The sequence below is a fragment of the Capra hircus genome, chromosome 3, assembly GCF_001704415.2.
Source record: "Capra hircus breed San Clemente chromosome 3, ASM170441v1, whole genome shotgun sequence".
NCBI classification, from domain to species: domain Eukaryota; kingdom Metazoa; phylum Chordata; class Mammalia; order Artiodactyla; family Bovidae; genus Capra; species Capra hircus.
Window position 1 is genome coordinate 26,743,565 of NC_030810.1, and position 20,944 is coordinate 26,764,508.

Consider the following 20,944-nt stretch of genomic DNA (forward strand, 5'->3'; position numbering starts at 1 on the left):
TGTGAAATTTTCTTGTTGATAGATCCAGATCAGCATCCAGTGAGTACATTTTCAGGAGACGGTTTTTTCCTATAATCTTTCCTCACTTTTGTCCTAGTCTTTTACCTTGTCTTCAGTTTTTCTCACCTTTATTTAATCTTGCACATTGGTGCCAGTTATCGTTTATTTTTTTTAAGTACAGTTGGTTTACAATGTGTTAATTTCTGGTGTACAGCAAAGTAATTCAGTTATACATGTGTTTTTGTGTATATATATGTGTGTGTGTTTGAGTGTGTATACGTATATATATATATATATACACTTTCTGATATATTTTCTATTATGATTTGTAACAGGACATTGAATATAGTACCCTGTGCTATACAGTAGGACCTTGTTTTTTTATCCATTCTATATATAATAGTTTGCATCTGCTAGTCCCAAACTCCCAGTCCAACCCTCCCCCACACTCCCATTTCCCTCGGCAATGACAAATCTATTTTCTACGTCTGTGAGTCTGTTTCTGTTTTGTAGAGAATCTACATATAAGTGATATCATATGGTATTTGGCTCTTTCTGAGTTGCTTCGCTTAGTATAGTAATTTCTAGGTCCATTCCTGTAACTCCAAATGGCATTATTTCACTTTTTTTTATAGCTTAGTAATATTTCATTGTATATATATACACCATATCTTCTTTATCTGTTCCTTTGTCAGTGGACATTTAGGTTGTTTCCATGTCTTGGCTATTTTAAATGTTGCTACTCTGAACATAGGGGTGCGTGCATTTTTTCAAATTATAGTTTTGTCCAGGTATATGCCCAGAAGTTGAATTGCTGGATTATATGGCAAATCTATTTTTAGTTTTTTGAGGAATCTCCGTAGTGTTCTACATAATAGCTTCACCAATTTACATTCCCACCAACAGTGTGGGAGGTTCCGTTTTCCCCACAGCCTCTCCAGGATTTGTTATATGTAGACTTTTTAGTAATAGCAATTCTGACTGGTATGAGGTGGTACTTTATTGTAGTTTTGATTTGCATTTTTCTATGAGTGATGTTGAGCATCTTTTCTTTCATGTGCCTATTGGCCATCTATATGTCTTCTTTGGAGAAATGTCTCTTTAGGTTTTCTGCTCATTTTTGATTGGATTATTTTTTGTTACTGAGATATGTGAGCTGTTTGTATATTTTGGAAATTAAGCTCTTGTTGGCTGTATAATTTGCAAATATTTTCTCCTAGTCTGTAGATTTCCTTTTCATTTTGTTTATGATTTTCTTTGTGATGCAAAAGCTTATAATCTTGCTTAGGTCCAGTTATTTTTTTAAGCATAGATATTGTCATATACTATTCATGCTTAGAAAATTCAGTGGGTTCCCAATGCCTTCAGGATAAATTACTTCCTTTGAAGTACAGTGTTCTTGGTAACTTTATCTCAATTTATCTAATTTTATTTCCAGCCAGCACCCTAGTACTTTACAGGCATACTACAGATTATTTGCTATTTTCTGAATGTTCACATTTCATACTTCCATGCTTTTTCTTATGGTGTGGAATAGTGGGAAGAACATGGACTTAATTAAGAGCTGGAAAAGCCTGAGTTTTAATTCCAGTACCAGTCCATTCTAGCTCTGTGATCCAGTGAAAGACGCTCAGTCCTGTCTTACTCTTTGCAACCCCATGGACTATACAGTCCATGGAATTCTCCAGGCCAGAATACTCCAGGCCAGAATACTGGAGTTGGTAGCCATTCCCTTCTCCAGGGGAATCTTCCCAACCCAGCGATCAAACCCAGGTCTCGTGCTTTGCAGGCTGATTCTTTACCAACTGAGCTACCAGGGAAGCCCAAGAATACTGGAGTGGGTAGCCTATCCCTTCTCAAGCAGATCTTCCTGACCCAGGAATCAAACCAGGTCTCCTGCGTTGCAGGTGGACTGTTTTATCAGCTGAGCTACCAGGGAAGCCCTTGTGATCCAGTGGGCAAGTCATTTATCTCTCTTGAATCCTTTTCCTATTTTTTTGTTTTCTTTTAAATTATGTAACTATACCTACTTAAGTATCATTATGAATATTAAATTAAATTTCATACCTGAAAATACATAATAAGAAAATTGGTACAAAGTAGGTATGTAATAAATATTTTTATTATTTTCCTTTCTTCTCTCTAGAATAGAATACCCTGCTATATGCCAGTCTCCTGAATAACTCCTCAATCTTTCAAAATCCATATTAATGGAAAACTTCTCTGAATCCTAGCTTGGATGTCTTTGTAGTAGTGTTTTACATCCTCGTCTCTGTTTAAATAGAAATTCTTGTAGGCTATTACTATATTAACACATTTTTCATTGTAATTAACATACTATATAGGTCTGATTCTTTCACCTAAACCATGAATTCCTTCAGTCTGAATTCATATTTGTGTCTTCTGTTCCTGTCATGGTGCTGGGCTGAATATATCATACTGTCAAATCCAGCTTGTGTCTCAGATGCTTCAACAATGAACTTTCACATAGAGTTAAGCGGTCTTTTGATTAGATAATGCTTCTTTACTAGAACCATCTAAAAATATTCTTTTGTAAGTAAATTTGCCACTTAGGTTTCAAATTTGGGTTATTTTAATAAATCTTAAATGAATAAGAAATTAACTTGGCTTCTATTGTTAAACAGGATTGTGTTTTCATTTCACATGGCATATGTGAAATTCTTATTATGATAGTTGGAGGATTTTTGTTAACTTAAAGTGTTGTTTTTAACTGTGATATAAACCATTGTGTGGAGAAGTCTAAGCATAGGACAACTGTGTTACCATCCAAACTGGACTGGATCACTTTTGAGAATGAAAGGGGCACTATTAATATGACACTAGGGTAGCAGTTATAAACCTATGTTTGCCTATCTGTAAATCAGTTACTTTTTCCTATGAATAATGAGGCCATTCCTCTATCAGAGTTCTTTCTTGATTCGTCTCTTTAACCAGTCTCTTACATTGTTTTCTCCCTTTACAGACTATGCTGTGGAAGAGAAACCGTCACAGATTTCAGTAATGCAGCAGTTGGAGGATGGTGGCCCTGACCCACTTGTATTTGTTTTAAATGCAAATTTGTTGTCAATGGTTAAAATTGTAAATTGTAAGTTGAAAAAATTTTTTTAATTAAAATGAGGTCATAGATAATAAATGAGTCATAGATAATAAAGCTTTTAGATTCATTACACACAAGTATTTTTAATGAAATAAATCCTTAATGAAAACTGGTTGCTGAAGAAGTACATCTTAATGAAAACTGGGTACTGAAGAAGTTGGTTTGTATAAAATTATATATCCTTGAGGACAACTGTGGGACTGAGACTCTTGTTTTTAATCAAAGGAGTGAGATAAGTGAATTCTCCATGGAGGAAAGCCCAATGGAACTTATGAGTTAAGTTCTTCCTGAGATGAGTATGCCAAGTCACAACTCACCACTTGGATAACTAGAGGTGGATAAATTCTCCAGGGCGATCAAGTTATACATGCTAGGTTTAAATCTCAGAAACATTTAATCATGGTGCAAAACCTTATTTGGGAGTAGTGTTAACTAACACATAGTAAAACTTCAGTGTATCACAAGTTAGAATTCAGAAGAAACTTCTCAATTCTTGGTGCTAGCTTCTTAGGCAACAGAATGAGAGAGAGGACAGTAACTTCAAATCTTGGTTTCAGTATCATACTGGAAAATGGAGAATGCATTTATCCTGGATGAATGTTAATAGGCAGAGTTTTGGAGAGATGAAGAAAGCACTGGGGAACAGTCCTCCAGTCTCACTGTGTATTTGCTTGCCACCTTTCCTTCTAGGATCAAATTTTTAAATAATTTGCTTGCAATTTCACTTTACCATATCTAGCTTATATACTTTGAAAATAGCTAGTCTAGAATTCCTTAAGTGTGCACCATCTTAATATAGTTGGATTGGGCACCTTTTGTTTGGTATATAAAGAAACAATTCCCAGAGGTTAAGAAAGATCTTTTATTAGTGTTGATTTATATCATGATATCCATAATTTTATTTGAACCCGCTTTCAATTCCATTGAGAATCTTGTGTTGAAGTACAAATAATAAAAGTACCATGGACTGAACATTGTTTTGAACTACATATAGCTTGTGTTGTTGTGGCTCTGCATAGCCTTAAGGTGAAGAAGTGGAAGTAATTAGTCCAGAAAAGCCATCCATTTCACCACTTGGCTGTCTGAAACTTTCTTCCAGGAAAGACTATAAATAGCCAGACTCTTTCAATCCCAGTTTAAATTTAATAAGTGTACATCAAAATATATTTTCTGTAGGCCACAGCCTGAATCCAATCCGTTTGCTGAGAGCCAGAGGCACTATATCTTTTATTTTCTGCAATAGTCCTTTGGCTCAGTAGTGACAGTTCACAGTTGAATTACACAAAGTCAGTGGGATCTATTTTATTCTTCGGTGTGTTAAAACAGAGAGTTCTGTGGATTTCTTAAGGGTAAGGATTGAGAAGAAGGTCTTCATTTGTATATTTTTATTTCATTTGTAGATGTGAACAGGAAGTGCTGGTGTTTCACAACAAAGGGAATGCATGCAGTTGGTCAGTCTGAGATAGTCATTCTTCTGCAGTGTCTACCAGATGAAAAGTGTTTGCCAAAGGATATCTTCAACCATTTTGTGCAGCTTTATCGGGATGCTCTGGCAGGTGGGGATACTTTATAAGTTTGTCTGCACCCTTTATAGTTGGTAAAAAATTCTGGACTCAGATGGAAAATAATAGTCTTTAATTTAGAAGCCTGGCATTGGACTTTGGAATTATTGGCAAGTTAGAACTTGGCATGGTTTGAGGAAGTTATAAATGTTAATACTTTATCTAGTGTAGTTGTTATTATTTTACAAAGACTATAATCAGAGTTGTAAGATAATCCACTGGCCACAATGTAAAAAACTTTTCCTTTGATTGGTTTAGGACATGATATTGTTATCTGGTAGAAGGAAAGATAATGATAACTTGCTAACTTGTTTAATAATATTCATATAATCATAATGTAGATATTCATTTAATTTTCAAGTTTCAAAAACCACTAGCATGGGCGACTTTATTATGATTTCAAAGTAAATTATAAATATTACTAACTAACAATATGAAAGTAAATGCATAGCTATTAGAAGTTCAAAAGACTAAATATACTAATATAAAGCCATACTATTAGAAATTGAGAGAGAGGGAATATATTTAAGTGTATATTAATAGTAGAGAAATTAAAAAAAACATGTGTATAATACTTTATGTGCTATGTCTATTTTATTATGAATCCCATATTTAGATAATCAAGGTAGAAGCTTACTATATTATTTCACTGTGATTTTTTAAAAAGTAAATGGACACATTATATGTGTTCTATAATCTTGATTCATTATTTTTCTTCTCTTATGGTACATTGTGTGGAATTGGCAAGTCATATGTTAAATTTTCCTTCAGTATAAAAACCTTAGACACTCTATCCCTAGCTTAGTAGTTTCTCTGCTATATGTCACTCAAAAGACTGTAGAAGCCCTTATATGAACTGTCTTTATAATTCTTTTATGAATTTTTAATCTAAACTACATGTATTAATAATAATGTATATATCGAAGAAGGCAATGGCACCCCACTCCAGTACTCTTGCCTGGAAAATCCCATGGACAGAGGAGCCTGGTAGGCTGCAGTCCATGGGGTTGCTAAGAGTCGGACAAGACTGAGCGACTTCACTTTCACTTTTCAGCTTAGTGCATTGGAGAAGGAAATGGCAACCCACTCCAGTGTTCTTGCCTGGAGAATCCCAGGGATGGGGGAGCCTGGTGGGCTGCCATCTCTGGGGTCGCATAGAGTTGGACACGACTGAAGCGACTTAGCAGCAGCAGCAGCATATATGTATATATGTGTTTATATGTTTCTCTTTTAGCGTATATAAAGTTTTTGGTTACACGTAACCATTTATCCTTTCCACAGTGAGGGGGAACATGGTGGTTTGTGAGAAGTGACATTCTGAGAGTTTCAGGATGCCTACTGGTTATTGCAGGGCATGGGAAAGTTATTTCTCCCCATCTCCCCTCCCTTCCTCCATGTCTTATGCTTAAGTTTTGCAAACAGACTCTCAGAACATGAATTTGAATGAAACAGGAATTATACGTACCAGATTTTTTTTCTGGAGTTAGTCTTCAGTTATTTCCCTCTTTTACTTAAAAACCTTTCTTGGCTTCATGTTACCTTTAGAATAAACCATGTACTCTGACATTCAGTGCTGTACATATCTGATCCTCTATTTTCAATCTCATTTCCCACTAGTAATCTCCTTATGCTACCATTGAAGCCAAACTAAACATTTCTTGGTTTGTTACACATTGGGTTGGCCAAAAAATTTGTTTGGATTTTACAGAAAACTGGCATAAAACTCAGCATTCAAAAAACTAAGATCATGGCATCTGGTCCCATCACTTCATGGCAATTAGATAGGGGAAAAAGTGGAACCAGTAACAGATTTTATTTTCTTAGGCTCTAAAATCACTGTGGACAGTGACTGTGGCCGCGAAATTAAAAGATGCTTATTCCTAGGAAAAAAATCTATGACAAACCTAGACAGCATATTAAAAAGCAGAGATATCAGTGTTGGACAAAGGTCTATATGGTCAAAGCTGTGGTTGTTCCAGTAGTCATGTTCAGATGTGAAAGTTGGACCATAAAGAAGACTGAGCACTGAAGAAATGATGCTTTTGAAGTGTGTTGCTGCAGAAGACTTTTGAGAGTCCCTTGGACAGCAAGGATATCCAACTAGTCAGTCCTAAAAGAAATCAACCCTGAATATTCATTGGAAGGACTGATGCCGAAGCTGAAGCTGTAATACTTTGGTGAAGAGCTGACTCAATGGAGAAGATCCTGATGCTGGGAAAGATTGAGGGCAGGTGGAGATGGGGTGACAGAGGATGAGATGGTTGGATGGCACACTGACTCAATGGACATGAGTTTGAACAAACTCTGGAAGATAGTGAAGGACAGGGAAGCCTGGCGTGCTGCAGTTCATGGGGTCGGACACAACTTAGCGGCTGAACAACAGCAACCAGTATTCTTGCTGGGAAATCCCATGGACTGAGGAACCTGGCAGGCTATAGTCCATGGGGTTGCAAAAGAGTCAGACACAACTTAGTGACCAAACAACAACAAGGCTTAGGAGAAGAATTGCTTTTTTATAGGGAATGGATATCTGCAACATTATTAGGTGATGTTAAACTAAGGTCCGTTTAGTCAAGGCTATGGTTTTTCCAGTGGTCATGTATGGATGTGTGAGTTGGACTGTGAAGAAGGCAGAGCGCTGAAGAATTGATGCTTTTGAACTGTGGTGTTGGAGAAGACTCTTGAGAGTCCCTTGGACTGCAGGGAGATCCATCCAGTCCATTCTGAAGGAGATCAGCCCTGGGATTTCTTTGGAAGGACTGATGCTAAAGCTGAAACTCCAGTACTTTGGCCACCTCATGCAAAGAGTTGACTCATTGGAAAAGACTCTGATGCTGGTAGGGATTAGGGGCAGGAGGAGAAGAGGACAACAGAGGATGAGATGGCTGGATGGCATCACTGACTCGATGGACGTGAGTCTGAGTGAACTCCGGGAGATGATGATGGACAGGGAGGCCTGGCGTGCTGAGATTCATGGGGTCGCAAAGAGTCGGGCATGACTGAGCGACTGAACTGAACTGAAACTGTTTCCCAGAGAGGTTTGCCAGTTTATATCTATCTGTGCCCATCTCCAGTGTATAAAAGTTGTCAACATTTGGTATTATCAGAGTTTTAATTTTTGCCATACTGGTGGATATAAAATGATATCTCACTCTGAATTGCATTTCACTATTAATGAGACTGAGCATATTTTCATGTATTTATACCCATTTTCTTGTTACTACTGGTTGGGACGTACTCTCGGCTCCTAGAGGCTGCCTGCAGTTCCTTGCCTCGTAGATAGTTTACCATGTGGGTGTTTCCTTTTCTTCAGATCAGCAGGACTGTCTCTGCTTTGAATCTCTGACCTCTAGACCTAGATTTAAAGAGCTTATGTCAGGCCAGCTCTGATAATCTCCCTGTTGATTAACTCAGAGTTTATTGATTAGTAACCTAATCGTGGGAGTGACACCCAGTATATTAATAGGTGTTTTCACCACAGACAGGTAGGGAATTAAGCAAGGTGTGAACAAGGGGAAGCTGACGATTCTGCCTCAGAGCACGTTGGTCCTTCCAAACATGGCACAGACCTCAGCATACTTCACTCATTTAATATCTTTACCATTCTTACCTTTGTTGTAATTTGTTTTACCTTTTGTAAAAGAAAAAAAAATTAATTATATTCAATTATATTCAGTCTTTAATTCCAGTATTAAAAATCAATATTGATTTTCAGTTCATTCAAAATTATTAAATTTACCGCTATATTTTCTTGTTATCTGCTATTTTAGTATCCCATGTTTCCGTTAGGACTTGCTTTTCTTGCTGAAATACATCTTTTAATTAGTTCTCTTGATGAGGGTGTATGGTTGTTACACTCCATTAGTCTTTGTATGTCTGAAATGTTGTTATTTTTTCCATCATCCTTGAATAATTAGTTGGCTACAGAATTCTAGGTTAACAGATTTTTTCCCTCCCTTTCTTCCTTCTTTCATTCATTGCTTCATTTCACCTTCCCTTAGCAAGTACTTTGAAGGTATTACCTCATTGTCTTCTGGCATTTTCTGCAATCTGAAAGAAAGTGAAAATGTTAGTCTCTCAGTCTTCTCCTACTCTTTGTGACCCCATGGACGAGAGCCTGCCAGGCTCTTCCCACTGGAATTCTCCAGGTGAGACTACTGGAGTGGGATGCCGTTTCCTCCTCTAGAGGATCTTCCCGACCCAGAGGTTGAATCTGGGTCTACTGCATTGCAGGCAGATTCTTTGCCATCTGAACTACGGGAAGCCCTGCAATCTAGCTGCTTTTTTTGAGCTGCATATTGTTATGGATTCTTAGTTCCCCTACCAGGGACCAAGCCGTTGGCCTTTACAGTGTAAGGGCAGCGTCCTAATCAGTGCACTGCCAAAGAATTCCCCTTTTTTCCTTTTTTAATGAATAGTTATTTGTCTTTCCTCTTTGGCTTTTAGAACTGTCTCTTTCTCTTTGATTTTCTGTAAGTTCACTACTAAAGTTCTCTTTTTTAAGTCAAGTATATGAGGTATAATTTATATACAGTAATGTGCCTTTTTAGACATATATTACTATATATAAATACACATGTATTCAGTTTAGTGAATCTAGACAAACCAATAAAGTCCAGTAACAGCTACCAGTATCAAATATATACTGTTTTCATTATCTTTAAACCCTGCTTCGTGTCCCTTTGTATTTAATCCCCTCACCTTACCCTCTGCTCCTGGCAACTAGTAATTTGATTTCTGTCCCTGTAGTTTTGCATTTTTGAGAAAGCCATATAAGTGGAATCTCACTGTTGTGTTTGACTAATTTTTTTAGTGCAGTACTGTTGAGATTTGTCTGTATGGTTGGATGGATGTTGCTGTTGTTCATTGGTTCAGTCATGTTCACCTCTTTGCGACTCCATGGACTACAGCACACTCAGCTTCCCTGTCCTTTACCATCTCTCAGAGCTTACTCAAACTCATGTTCATTGCGTTGGTGATGCCACCCAACCATCTCATCCTCTGTCATCCCTTTTCCTCCTGCCTTCCATCTTTCCCAGCATCAGGGTCTTTTCTAATGAGTCAGCTCTTTGCATCAGGTGGTCAAAGTATTGGAGCTTCAGCTTCAGCATCAGTCCCTCTAGTGAATAGTCAGGATTGATTTCCTTTAGGATTGACTGGTTTGATCTTGCAGTCCAAGGGACTCTTCAAGAGTCTTCTCCAACACCACAGTTCAAAAGCATCAATTCTTCGGCACTCAGCCTTCTTTATGGTCCAATTCACATCCATACATGACTACTGGAAAAACCATAGCTTTGACTATATAGACCTTTGTAGGCAAAGAAATGTCCCTGCTTTTTAATATTCTAAGTTTGTCATTGCTTTTCTTTCAAGGAGCAGGCGTCTTTTAATTTCATGGCTGTAGTCATCATTCATAGTGATTTTGGAGCCCAAGAAAATGAAGTGTGTCACTGTTTCCCCATCTGATTAACATTTTTTGAGAACACACTGTGTGCAAGATGCTATTTGGCATTTTACATATATTCTATCATTCACATCAAGTCTGAAATTTGGTGTAATCTTCCCTATTGTCACAGATGTTGAGGCTCACAGAAATTAGGTAACTTGCACCCAATCTCATAATAGTAAATGCTCAAGCTAGTGTTCAAACCCATGTCTTCGTGACTTCACAATCTGTGATTTTTTTTTTTCCAAAATAACATTTTCCTTCCTTGATATGGGGATTATTCTTTTCTTATAGATCTGGCCCAGCAGTTTAAATGTGCAGCCAGATTTGATTAATCCTGGGGCAAAGGTTGTTGTTGTTCAGTCACTTACTCATGTCTGACTCTTTGGAACCCCATGGACTGCAGCATGCTAGGCTTCCCTGTCCTTCACCATCTCCTGGAATTTGCTCAGACTCATGTCCATTGATTTGAAGATGCCATCCAACCATCTCCTCTTCTGTCGCCCTCTTCTCCTTCTGCCCTCAATCTTTCCCAGCTTTAGGGTCTTTTCCAATGAGGCAGAGGTACTACCCCGAAGGTATTTGGAAGATGATGATGTGCAGGTGAATGTGGCTTTCAGCCATAAAGCTTCTCTGGATTTTGGGGGGTGGTATTCTCTCCACTTGTGGTCCCTGCTTTTAGTATAGCTTCCACTTCTCTCAAGGATTCTATGTTCCATCACTGAACTGTTCTGCAAATAGACTCTAGTTTCCAAGGAAAGTAAGCATTAACTTCTCTGATGGCGATTTCTCTACTTGCTGTTATTTCAGAGGTATCAAAGGAAGTTTGCACATGTCTTGGAATAAATCTTCTGTTACCTTATTGAACGGCTCTTATCAGGAGGTTCTTTTGTAATTCTAAACTGAGGAAACTGTCTCCTTAATGAAGGGTGACTTGTTACTATTTCATTCAAAAAATGCTTGAATTAGAAAGTGCTTGGTTAAGAGCATTTGCAAGTAAAAGAAAAAAACCTGCCTGATATAAGATTAAATAAGCCCTAGGTTGTTTCTGTTTCATATTTATCTCAACTATTAATAAAATTAGAATAAATCCAATCTGTGGTTCTACTTTCTCCATAAATATTTTCCCTTAAGTGTCTCTTATGTATCTGTATTTAATGTCTTCATTAATTATATTCATGAATTGAATTTATTTACTCAATGGGACTGTAAACTGTGTGAGAGCAGGTACCTAATCCTAATATTTTTCGTGAACTTTGAGGTAATAATTCTGATCCTGAGACCTCTAAAGTAATTCATACAGTAAGTTGTATAATCTAAAGGAAGGTATCAATATTTTTTGATGTCTTTTAGCCAGACAAACTACAGTGTGCTAATCAAGGTATTTTATGCTCACCAGAAGCCCTCATCAAATTGGAAAACAAATTTTCATTTACTAAATGGTATTTATTTAAAAAATAACTTTATAAATGTGTGTCTTTCATAGTGAAAGGTTGGGAATTAATGTTTGGTAATGTCTGGCCCAGAGAAGGCAATGGCAACCCACTCCAGTACTCTTGCCTGGAAAATCCCATGGATGAAGGAGCATGGTAGGCTGCAGTCCATGGGGTCGCTAAGAGTCAGGTGCGACTGAGCGACTTCACTTTCACTTTTCACTTTAATGCAATGGAGAAGGAAATGGCAACCCACTCCAGTGTTCTTGCCTGGAGAATCCCAGGGACGGTGGAGCCTGGTGGGCTGCCGTCTATGGGGTTGCACAGAGTCGGACACGACTGAAGCAACTTAGCAGTAGCAGTAATGTCTGGCCCAGTGCTGATGATAATGATTATTAAAAATATGATTGTTTTATTGATAGTAATTAATGTACTTTTTCGTTTTAGGGAATGTTGTAGGCAACTTGGGACATTCCTTCTTCAGTCAAAGTTTCCTTGGCAGTAAAGAACATGGTGGATTCTTATATGTGACATCTACCTACCAGTCACTACAAGACCTAGTACTCCCAACCCCACCTTACTTGTTTGGGATTCTCATTCAGAAATGGGAAACTCCTTGGGCTAAAGTGTTTCCCATCCGACTAATGTTGAGACTTGGAGCTGAATATCGACGTAAGTAAAAAATACCCTCTTTGAAACCATATGACCAAGACCAAGACATAAAAACTTAGTGAAGACTTGAGATAGTCAGAGCCCCATGGTGATACAATTAAACAGAAGTAGTCTTTTAAAATAACTAAGCTAAATATGGTCAGTGTCTCTACTTTCTCTTTGCGGCCTCCTCCTGGGATCTTCTGGACCCATGTCTCTTGCATTGCTTTGACTGTAATGGGAAGGACTCAAAATAACAACTGAGGGTGCTAGTGATTATTTATTGCCTTATAAACTTACTGGTTTTATAGGTTAATTTATAGGTTTTATACAGGACCATCTTCAGAAAAAATGAATATCAGCTTACCAAGTAACTGTATTTTTTATAGTATCCATATATGGTGAGCATATTTTTTTTCACTTGCTTGGAAAATAGTTATGACAAATTATATTTTATATACTGTAACAGACAGGAAGCTAGTGGTATAGAGATAACTCTCAGCTGGTAAAGTAAGCAATAAAAGAGCCTCTGTGCCCATGGTTGTAGCAGTGCAACTAAGCTGTGATTGTTTTTAAAGACATTAAGGCCTGAATGCAAGCCTTATTTTAAACTTCATATCAAAGTTGCCCTGGTCTAGGAATCAGACCACTGGAATAGGTTTTTAACTTTGCCACTTACTAGCTCTATTACTTTGAGTGAAGTCATAAAAGTTGCTGACCGTCAGTTTCTTTGCCTTTTCTGGTGCATAATATTATTAAGAGGATGGTATTATGAATCAGCAAAATAAAGTAAGGAAAGGAAAGGATTAAATTTAGAGGAAACAACATTTGTATCTCCCTGGCTTGCACAGGCAGTTGAAACGGTAAAGTTCAAGGAGCCAGCTAGGATCACCTGGTGTTTGGCTTATGTAAGGAGTGTCCTGATTCAGACATGTATAAGAGTGAACTCTTTTTAAAAAAGACTTCCTAACCACAGAGGAAGGAATTCAGTGCTGTAATGAGTAATTACAATTATATTTTGAGAACTTTATGAAACTTGGTATCTCTTTTACCAAAATTATAAGCTGCCGAACTTAGTCTGTTCATTTCTCATTTGCATAGTTTACCCATGCCCACTGTTCAGCGTCAGATTTCGGAAGCCATTGTTCGGAGAGACTGGGCATACCATCATGAATCTTCTTGCAGTAAGTTGAGAATTATTATTTTCTTGTTCCTTACTGGGGTTTGTATGGGAGAAGGAAGCAGATTTTATTATTTTGTTCATACCTTGCTGCTTCAGGGAAGTGAAGATTTACGTTAAAAGAACAGAGCATGTATATTCTTTGGAAAGTACTTGGAGCTTTGGAATGAAATAGTACTGGATTCTGGCTCTTGGCTATACACTTACTAAGTGACCTTGCAGGAATATTGTGAGCAGTAGTGCATACTTAATGCACCGAGCATTATATCTTGTTTTAATTTTAAGCCTGGCATCCTAGAGATTTCTCCGGTGTCCATGTAGCTTACAGTTTAGCCAAAGACTGATCAGAGATTGTATTCACATACCTCAAGGCAATAAGGCATCTATACTTTCTTGATCTGTGGACTGGGATTCAAATGTTATTCCTTTATTTTCCACTGGACACTCTCATGTCTCCTTGGCACATGCATAGCCTCTGACCCTGCTGACCAAGGATTAGGTGGCTTGGGCCCACTAAGGTCACAGACCAAGGTCAGTCCTGGGTATGTATGTGGAGAATTTATGAAATTCCCTGTGGCTGTCTCACTCCCAGAACTCCTTGTTACATTTCGGGCCAGTCTGCCTGCTTATTACTTGCTCCAAATAGATTAGCAGCCTCTGGGTAACAGAGCCGCTGGTCTTCTTTCACTAGTTGCTGAGATTACCACTTTGACTGAGACACTCCAAATCAAGCAAGATTCTACAAGAAGCAAAACTTACTGTTTTCACAAACTACCTTGCCTTGGTTGAACTACCGGGCAAAGTTAGGGGCAGCTCCAGGCAAGAAGATCACAGACTCAACTCTGTTCTTCTTCCTTGAAGTTCAGTGATTTTCCTGAATGAGCACATCTCAGCGTATTGTGTGCTTTTAGCCTGAGTCAAGGGCGCTGAAATGGTTGGGTTTTTGTTTTCTTTTTTAAATAGATTTATCTAACTTTATTGCTTTTGGGGGACTTGATTTATTACTCTGTCATGGAATTGTAGTTATAGTTCCAGTTATCTTTTAAAGATTTAAACCGTGAGAAAGGTTCTTATAGGTCTACTCATGTAGCTGCCATTTGCAGTGTTCTCCATTCCTTTGTGTAAATCTGCATTTCCATCTGGTGTCCTCCTCCCTGAAAGATTTCCTCTAATGTTTCTTATAGTGTGGATTGACTGGTAATGAATTCTTTTAGCATCTGTGTTTCTTACAAAGTCCTTTGTATTTGAAAGAAGACACTTTTGCCGGATGTAGAATTCTAGGCCGACAGTTCTATTCTTTGAGAATTTTAAAGATTTACTCTATTGCCTTCTGGTTTGCATTTTTTTCTAATGAGAAATATGCTTTCCATCTTGCCTTTCTTTGTTTCTCTCTACAGCAATTTGTATGATATCTGGAATGAGAATGTAAGAAGCATTTTTTCCCCCACAAATTGAGTAGAAATATTGAGAAACAAGAGCAGATAGTGACATCAATAGACAAATACTTTAAACATACAGCCATTTTTCTAATAAACTATATAATTATGCTCAGATACTTTCTGTCCTTTAGCCATGACAAAGAAACTTTTAAGCAATCACCAGTAGGACATATAGCTGTTATTTCACTATTTACGATGAGATTCTGCAAATAGTATCTAACATTTTTATGATTCTTTGTAACTCAAAATGCTTTATATTATTTTGCCACCACAATAGTTCTACAAGTTAGTAGGGATGCATATTATTTACATTTTAAAGATTCAGCAACCTAAGCTTAGAAATTGTATAGCAAACTGTAAAGCCAGGGTTTGCATCTTCCTACTCCATCCTCCTTGCTCTTTCTGCTACATACTCCTTAGATTCTCAGCCAGTGCTCTTAGATGCAAACACTTGGGAGAACAAGCTTCTAGATTTAAAGAAAACTTGCTTTATAGAATTTATTGAATTTAGGGTGGATCGGATCATTACATTTTTCTCAATATTCTAGCCAAATCATTAATTATCATATGTTGAAAGTAGTACTATGAAATTTGTTTTGAAATGTAATTATTAGCTTCTCTAAACACTGAACAAAGTAGTCTATCAATTCAATCTTGAATTATGTTAAAATTAACTGGCTCAGAGTACAGAAAAAACAGTTGTAATGTGAATACCTATTCCAACTATAGGGCTGAGAATAAAATAGTGGAAAATATATGGTTGCCATTGTAAGTGGAAGAGGGCTTCCCTGGCGGCTCAGTAGTGAAGGGTCCAGTTACCAGTGCAAGAGACACAGGTTCAATCCTGGGTCAGGAAGATCCCCTGGAGAACAAAACAACAACCTACTCCAGTGTTCTTGCCTGGGAAATCGCATGGACAGAGGAGCCTAGTGGGCTACAGTCTGTCAGGTCTCAAGGGTCGGACATTACTTAGCGACTGAAACAATAGTCACAGTGATTTTTAGTGGCTTTGGACATTATTTGGAATTAAGCTAAACTTCACAGATTAAGGACACAGTTCTTCATAAGACTGCCATTACTTCAGGTGCTAGCTGTAAGTTCAAGGGTCCCCAGACCTCCTACAGTTGGCACTAACTAGATACAAATGTGGGAGATCCCACTAACCCGTCAGGTTTGATGATTCACTAGAATGATTCACAGAACTCAGCAAAGTACTGTGCAGTTGACCCTTGAACAACATGGGTTTGAACTGCTCAGATCCACTTATTTGGATTTTTTTCCCCCAGTAAATTTGTACTACACAATCCATGGTTACTAGAATCTGCAGATTACAGAACTGCAGTTCAGAGAGCTGAGTGTAATGTTATACATGGATTTTTGACTGTGCAGGGGTTGACTCTCCTAACCCCCATGTTATTCAAGAGCCAACTGTACTTAGGAGTTTTATTATAACAGTGGAGATATAAATCAGGAGCAGCCAATAGAAGAGACACATAGTGCAGGGTCTGGGAGGGTTCCAAACAACTAACTTTTGTGTCTTGAGTTTTTATTGGCGATTCCTTACTATTCCTGATTGATTGAATCATTGGCTATGTGATTGAACTCAATCTTCAGCCCCACTTCAGCATTCCCCAAAAGTCAGGCCGGTATCGTGTACCTCAAAGCCCCAATCTCTCATCATGTGGTTGATGTTTCTGAAATGACCAGCTACCACCTTGAGTCACCTTGTTAGCCTGAATATCATCAAGTTGACACGGACTGTCAAATGCAGTAGACATAGGCCCCACCAGGAATGACAAGGGCACTCGTATCACTCAGGAAATTCCAAGGGTTTAGAAGCTATGTCCCAGGAACCAGGGGCAAAGGTCAGCCAAATTCTTTATTATACAGTAAGACTCTACTCAATGCCCATGAATGTCCAAGATGTCTTTCTATCTGGATTTTGGGAATAGGCATTATTCCCAGACCTGTGTATCAGGTAATGCTCCCAGTAATCACTTCAGGCATTTTTTTCACTGGCCTCAGGTTACCTCACACTTATTAGCTAATGAGAGCACTGCTAAATACTGGATGTGACCTTCTGCAAACCTTCGGAGTCCTGTCTGCAGTTTTCTCCTCTCTGTCCTGTCAACTAACTACCTTCATTTTTCTCATTTTTCAGTTTTCTCCTCAGGAAATCTGCCAGCCTCTGCCGGGGTTCCCCTTTCCTGCATCTGAGTTTGGAAGCTCTCCTGGAGCATAACCTGGGCAGTCACAGAGCTCATCTTGTTTGTTTCCAGTCTCTCAAGGATCACTATCCTTGGTTACCTGAAATCGCTCTCTTAAAAATCATTGTTCCATGTGTTTTGTGTGGTCTTTGGTTGTTTAAGACATGAGGGTAATCTAGTCTCCTTTCCTCCACCTTGGGCAGAAATGAAAATTTCTAAGTTATATTTTAATATATAATATCTCTCTATATTCTTCTACTCCAGCCCCCACCCCTTTGTCCTTCCTTGGTAATTTTAGTTTTAGTCTCATTTTTCTGAGGATAGTTTTTCTTTCAGGTTGTAATCTATTTTGGAATGAAAAGGAGATATTTGTCCTGCAATCTAGCAACAGCAGCCTAAGGTTTCTGTGGTCTCTATCGTTTCATTTATACAAACATTTGTTGAATTATCTCCTGAAGCATCTCACTCTACATCATCACTTTCTCTCTAGATTATCAGGATCCTGAAGTCTATTGATTTCAATAAACCTTTTCACTATTTCTCACTCCTGTTACTTTTCTGTTTTTGTATATTTTGATTCCGTAGTTTCATCATCAAATCACTTTTTTACATAATTCTAGTTCCTTTTTCTCTTTTACTGTGTGTTGTGGTAGCCTGGCAAAATGTAAACCCTGCTTAAATCTACCTCTTTCTTTAAAACTTAAAAAAATTTTATGTATGGTAAAAGCCACCTTTTTTGGAGTACATTTCCAAGAGTTTTCACACATGTACCACTCTCACAATTGAAGTACAGAACAGTTCTGTCACTCCGGAATATTTGCTGCTGCTGCTGCCAAGTCACGTCAGTCATGTCCGACTCTGTGTGACCCCATAGACGGCAGCTCACCAGGCTCCTCCGTCCCTGGGATTCTCCAGGCAAGAACACTGGAGTGGGTTGCCATTTCCTTCTCCAATGCATGAAAGTGGAAAGTGAAAGGGAAGTTGCTGGTGCACTTCTAATGTCTGGTAATCATTGATTCTTTGTCCCTGTAGTTTTAGTTTTTTCAGACTGTCCTGTAAGGGAAATTATACAGAATGTATCCTTCTCAGTCTGGCTTCTTTTACTTATCTTAATGCATTTGAGATTAATCTATGTTATATGTATTGTTGGGAAGGAAATAAAATCTTTCTTTTCCATTCATCTCAGGTTCTTGGCTGAGGTCATCTAAATTAGACTGGCCAAAGACTGATTAACAAGAGGCATATTTAGCTGTGGGATACTCTGGTAACCTTCAATTATCAATAGATGATTGATTTTTATTGCTGAGCCAGGGTTGTATTGTATGTGTGAACTATAGTTTATTCATTCACCTGTTGATGGATATCTGGGTTTCTAGTTTCTTGCAACTGAATAAAACTGCTATAAATATAAACATTCATGTATTAAACTCTGTGTGAATGTTTAGTTTTCATTTATCTAGGTGTGGGAGAGTTGAGCCATATTGTATGTTTAACATTATGAAAGTGAAAGTCGGTCAGTCGTGTTCAACTCTTTGTGACTCCATGGACTGTATAGTCCATGGAATTTTCCAGGCCAGAATACTGGAGTGGATAGCCTTTCCCTCCTCCAGGGAATCTTCCCAACCCAGGGATTGAACCCAGGTCTCCTGCATTGCAGGCGGATTCTTTTCCAGCTGAGCCACAAGAGAAGAGCAAGAATACTGGAGTGGTTAGCCTATCCCTTCTCCAGGGTTCTTCCCAACCCAGGGATCGAACCGGGGTCTCCTGCATTTCAGGTGGATTCTTAACCAACTGAGCTGTCAGGATTTAACATTGTAAGGAACTGTAAAATTGTTTTCCAAAATGCCTGCAGTGTTTTTTTTTTTGTCAACACTTGTTCCTCCTTTATTTTTAATTTTTGCCATTCTAATAGAAATCTAATGGTTTTAATTTTTGTGATTTTAATTTTTATGTTTCCAATGATGAGTGATTTAGAGCATCTTTTTATTTGCTTATTTTGTCTCCTTTATGTCTCTAATGAATGTTCAAATTTTTGCCCATTTAAAAGATATGGGTTTTGTTTTCTTATTATTGAATTTTGAGAGTATTTCATGTATTCTGAATGTAAGTCCTTTGGTAGATTTGTATCATTTTAAAATATTTTCTCTTTTTTTTGTGGTTTTATTTTTATTTTTTTCTTTTTTTAAAAAAATTATGTATTTATTTCTTGTTTACTTTACGATATTGTATTAGGTTTGCCATACATGACCATGAACCTGCCACGGGTGTACACGTGTTCCCAATCCTAAACTCCCTCCACCTCCCTCCCCACACCATCCGTCTGGGTTATCCCAGTGCACTCTCAAGTCTGTAGATCATCTTTTCATTTTTAAAAATAATGTCATTAACAGAACCAAAGTTTTTAATTTTGTTGAAGTCCAGTTTGTTAATTTTTTATGAAGCATTCTGTTTATATCATATCTAAGAATTTATTGAATAAAACTTAAGTCACAAACATTTTCCCCTATGCTTTCTTCAAAAGTTTATGGTTGTATGTTTTATATATAGGTTTGTGATCCATTTTTAGTTAATTTTTGTTTGTGAGGCATTCCTTGAAGTTCTTTTTTCCCCCATTTGCATGTCCAGTCATTTCAGTATCACTTGTCATTTACTTGCCTTAGCACCTTTCAGTCAGTTCAGTCGCTCAGTCATGTCCAACTCTTTGCGACCCCATGACTGCAGCACGCCAGGCTTCCCTGTCTATCACCAACTCCCGGAGCTTGCTCAGCTCATGTCCACAGAGTTGGTGATACCGTCCAACCATCTCATCCTCTGTCGTCCCCTTCTTCTCACACCTTCAGTCTTTCCTAGCATCAGGGTCTTTCCCAGTGAGTCAGTTCTTCACATCAGTTGGCCAAAGTATTGGAGTTTCAGCTTCAGCATCAGTCCTTCCATGAATATTCAGGACTGATTTCCTTTAGGATTGACTGGTTGAATCTCCTTGTAGTCCGAAGGATTCTCAAGAGTCTTCTCCAACACCATAGTTCAAAAGCATCAATTCTTCAGTGTTCAGCTTTCTTTATGGTCCAGCTCTCACATCCATAATGACTACTGGAAAAAACCATAATTTGACTAGATGGGCATTTGTCAGCAAAGTAATATCTCTGCTTTTTAATATGCTGTCTATGTTGGTCATAGGTTTTATTCTAAGGAGCAAGCGTCTTCATGGCTGCAGTCACCATCTGCAGTGATTTTGGAGCCCCAAAAAATAGTCTGTTGCTGTTTCCATTGTTTCCCCATCTACTTGCCATGAAGTGATGGGACTGGATGACATGATCTTAGTTTTCTGAATGTTGAGTTTTAAGCCAACTTTTTCACTCTCCTCTTTCACTTTTCATCAAGAGGCTCTTTAGTTCTTCCTTGCTTTCTGCCATAAAGGTGGTGTCACCTGCATTTCTGAGGTTATTGATATTTCTCCCGGCAATCTTGATTCCTGCTTGTGCTTCATCCACTCCGGCATTTCGCCTGATGTACTCTACATGTAAGTTAAATAAGCAGGGTGACAATATGCAGCCTTGATGTACTCCTTTCCCGATTTGGAATCAGTCTGATGTTCCACATTCAGTTCTAACTGTTGCTTCTTGACCTGCATACAGATTTCTCAGGAGGCAGGTCAGGTGGTCTGGTATTCCCATCTCTTTCAGAATTTTCCACAGTTTGTTGTGATCCACACAGTCAGTGTTTTGACGTAATCAGTAAAGCAGAAATAGATGTTTTTCTGGAACTCTCTTGCTTTTTCAATGATCCAGCGGATGTTGGCCATTTGATCTCTGGTTCCTCTGCCTTTTCTAAATCCAGCCTGAACATCTGGAAGTTCACGGTTCAGGTACTGTTGAAGCCTTTCTTGGAGAATTTTGAGCATTACTGTG

General features: G+C 38.1%; 1 protein-coding gene across 3 annotated transcripts in view; it reads left to right on the forward strand.

The window, feature by feature from the left end:
- ZFYVE9 (zinc finger FYVE-type containing 9) overlaps positions 1 to 20,944 on the forward strand; it is a 186,261-nt gene that overhangs the window by 126,963 nt on the left and 38,354 nt on the right. For all 3 annotated transcript variants that reach the window (XM_018044123.1, XM_018044125.1, XM_018044130.1), the window contains 4 exons: positions 2,984 to 3,106; positions 4,519 to 4,674; positions 12,007 to 12,231; positions 13,312 to 13,394. In XM_018044123.1, coding sequence (XP_017899612.1) covers positions 2,984 to 3,106; positions 4,519 to 4,674; positions 12,007 to 12,231; positions 13,312 to 13,394 — 587 coding nt within the window. The remainder of the gene's footprint in view (positions 1 to 2,983; positions 3,107 to 4,518; positions 4,675 to 12,006; positions 12,232 to 13,311; positions 13,395 to 20,944) is intronic.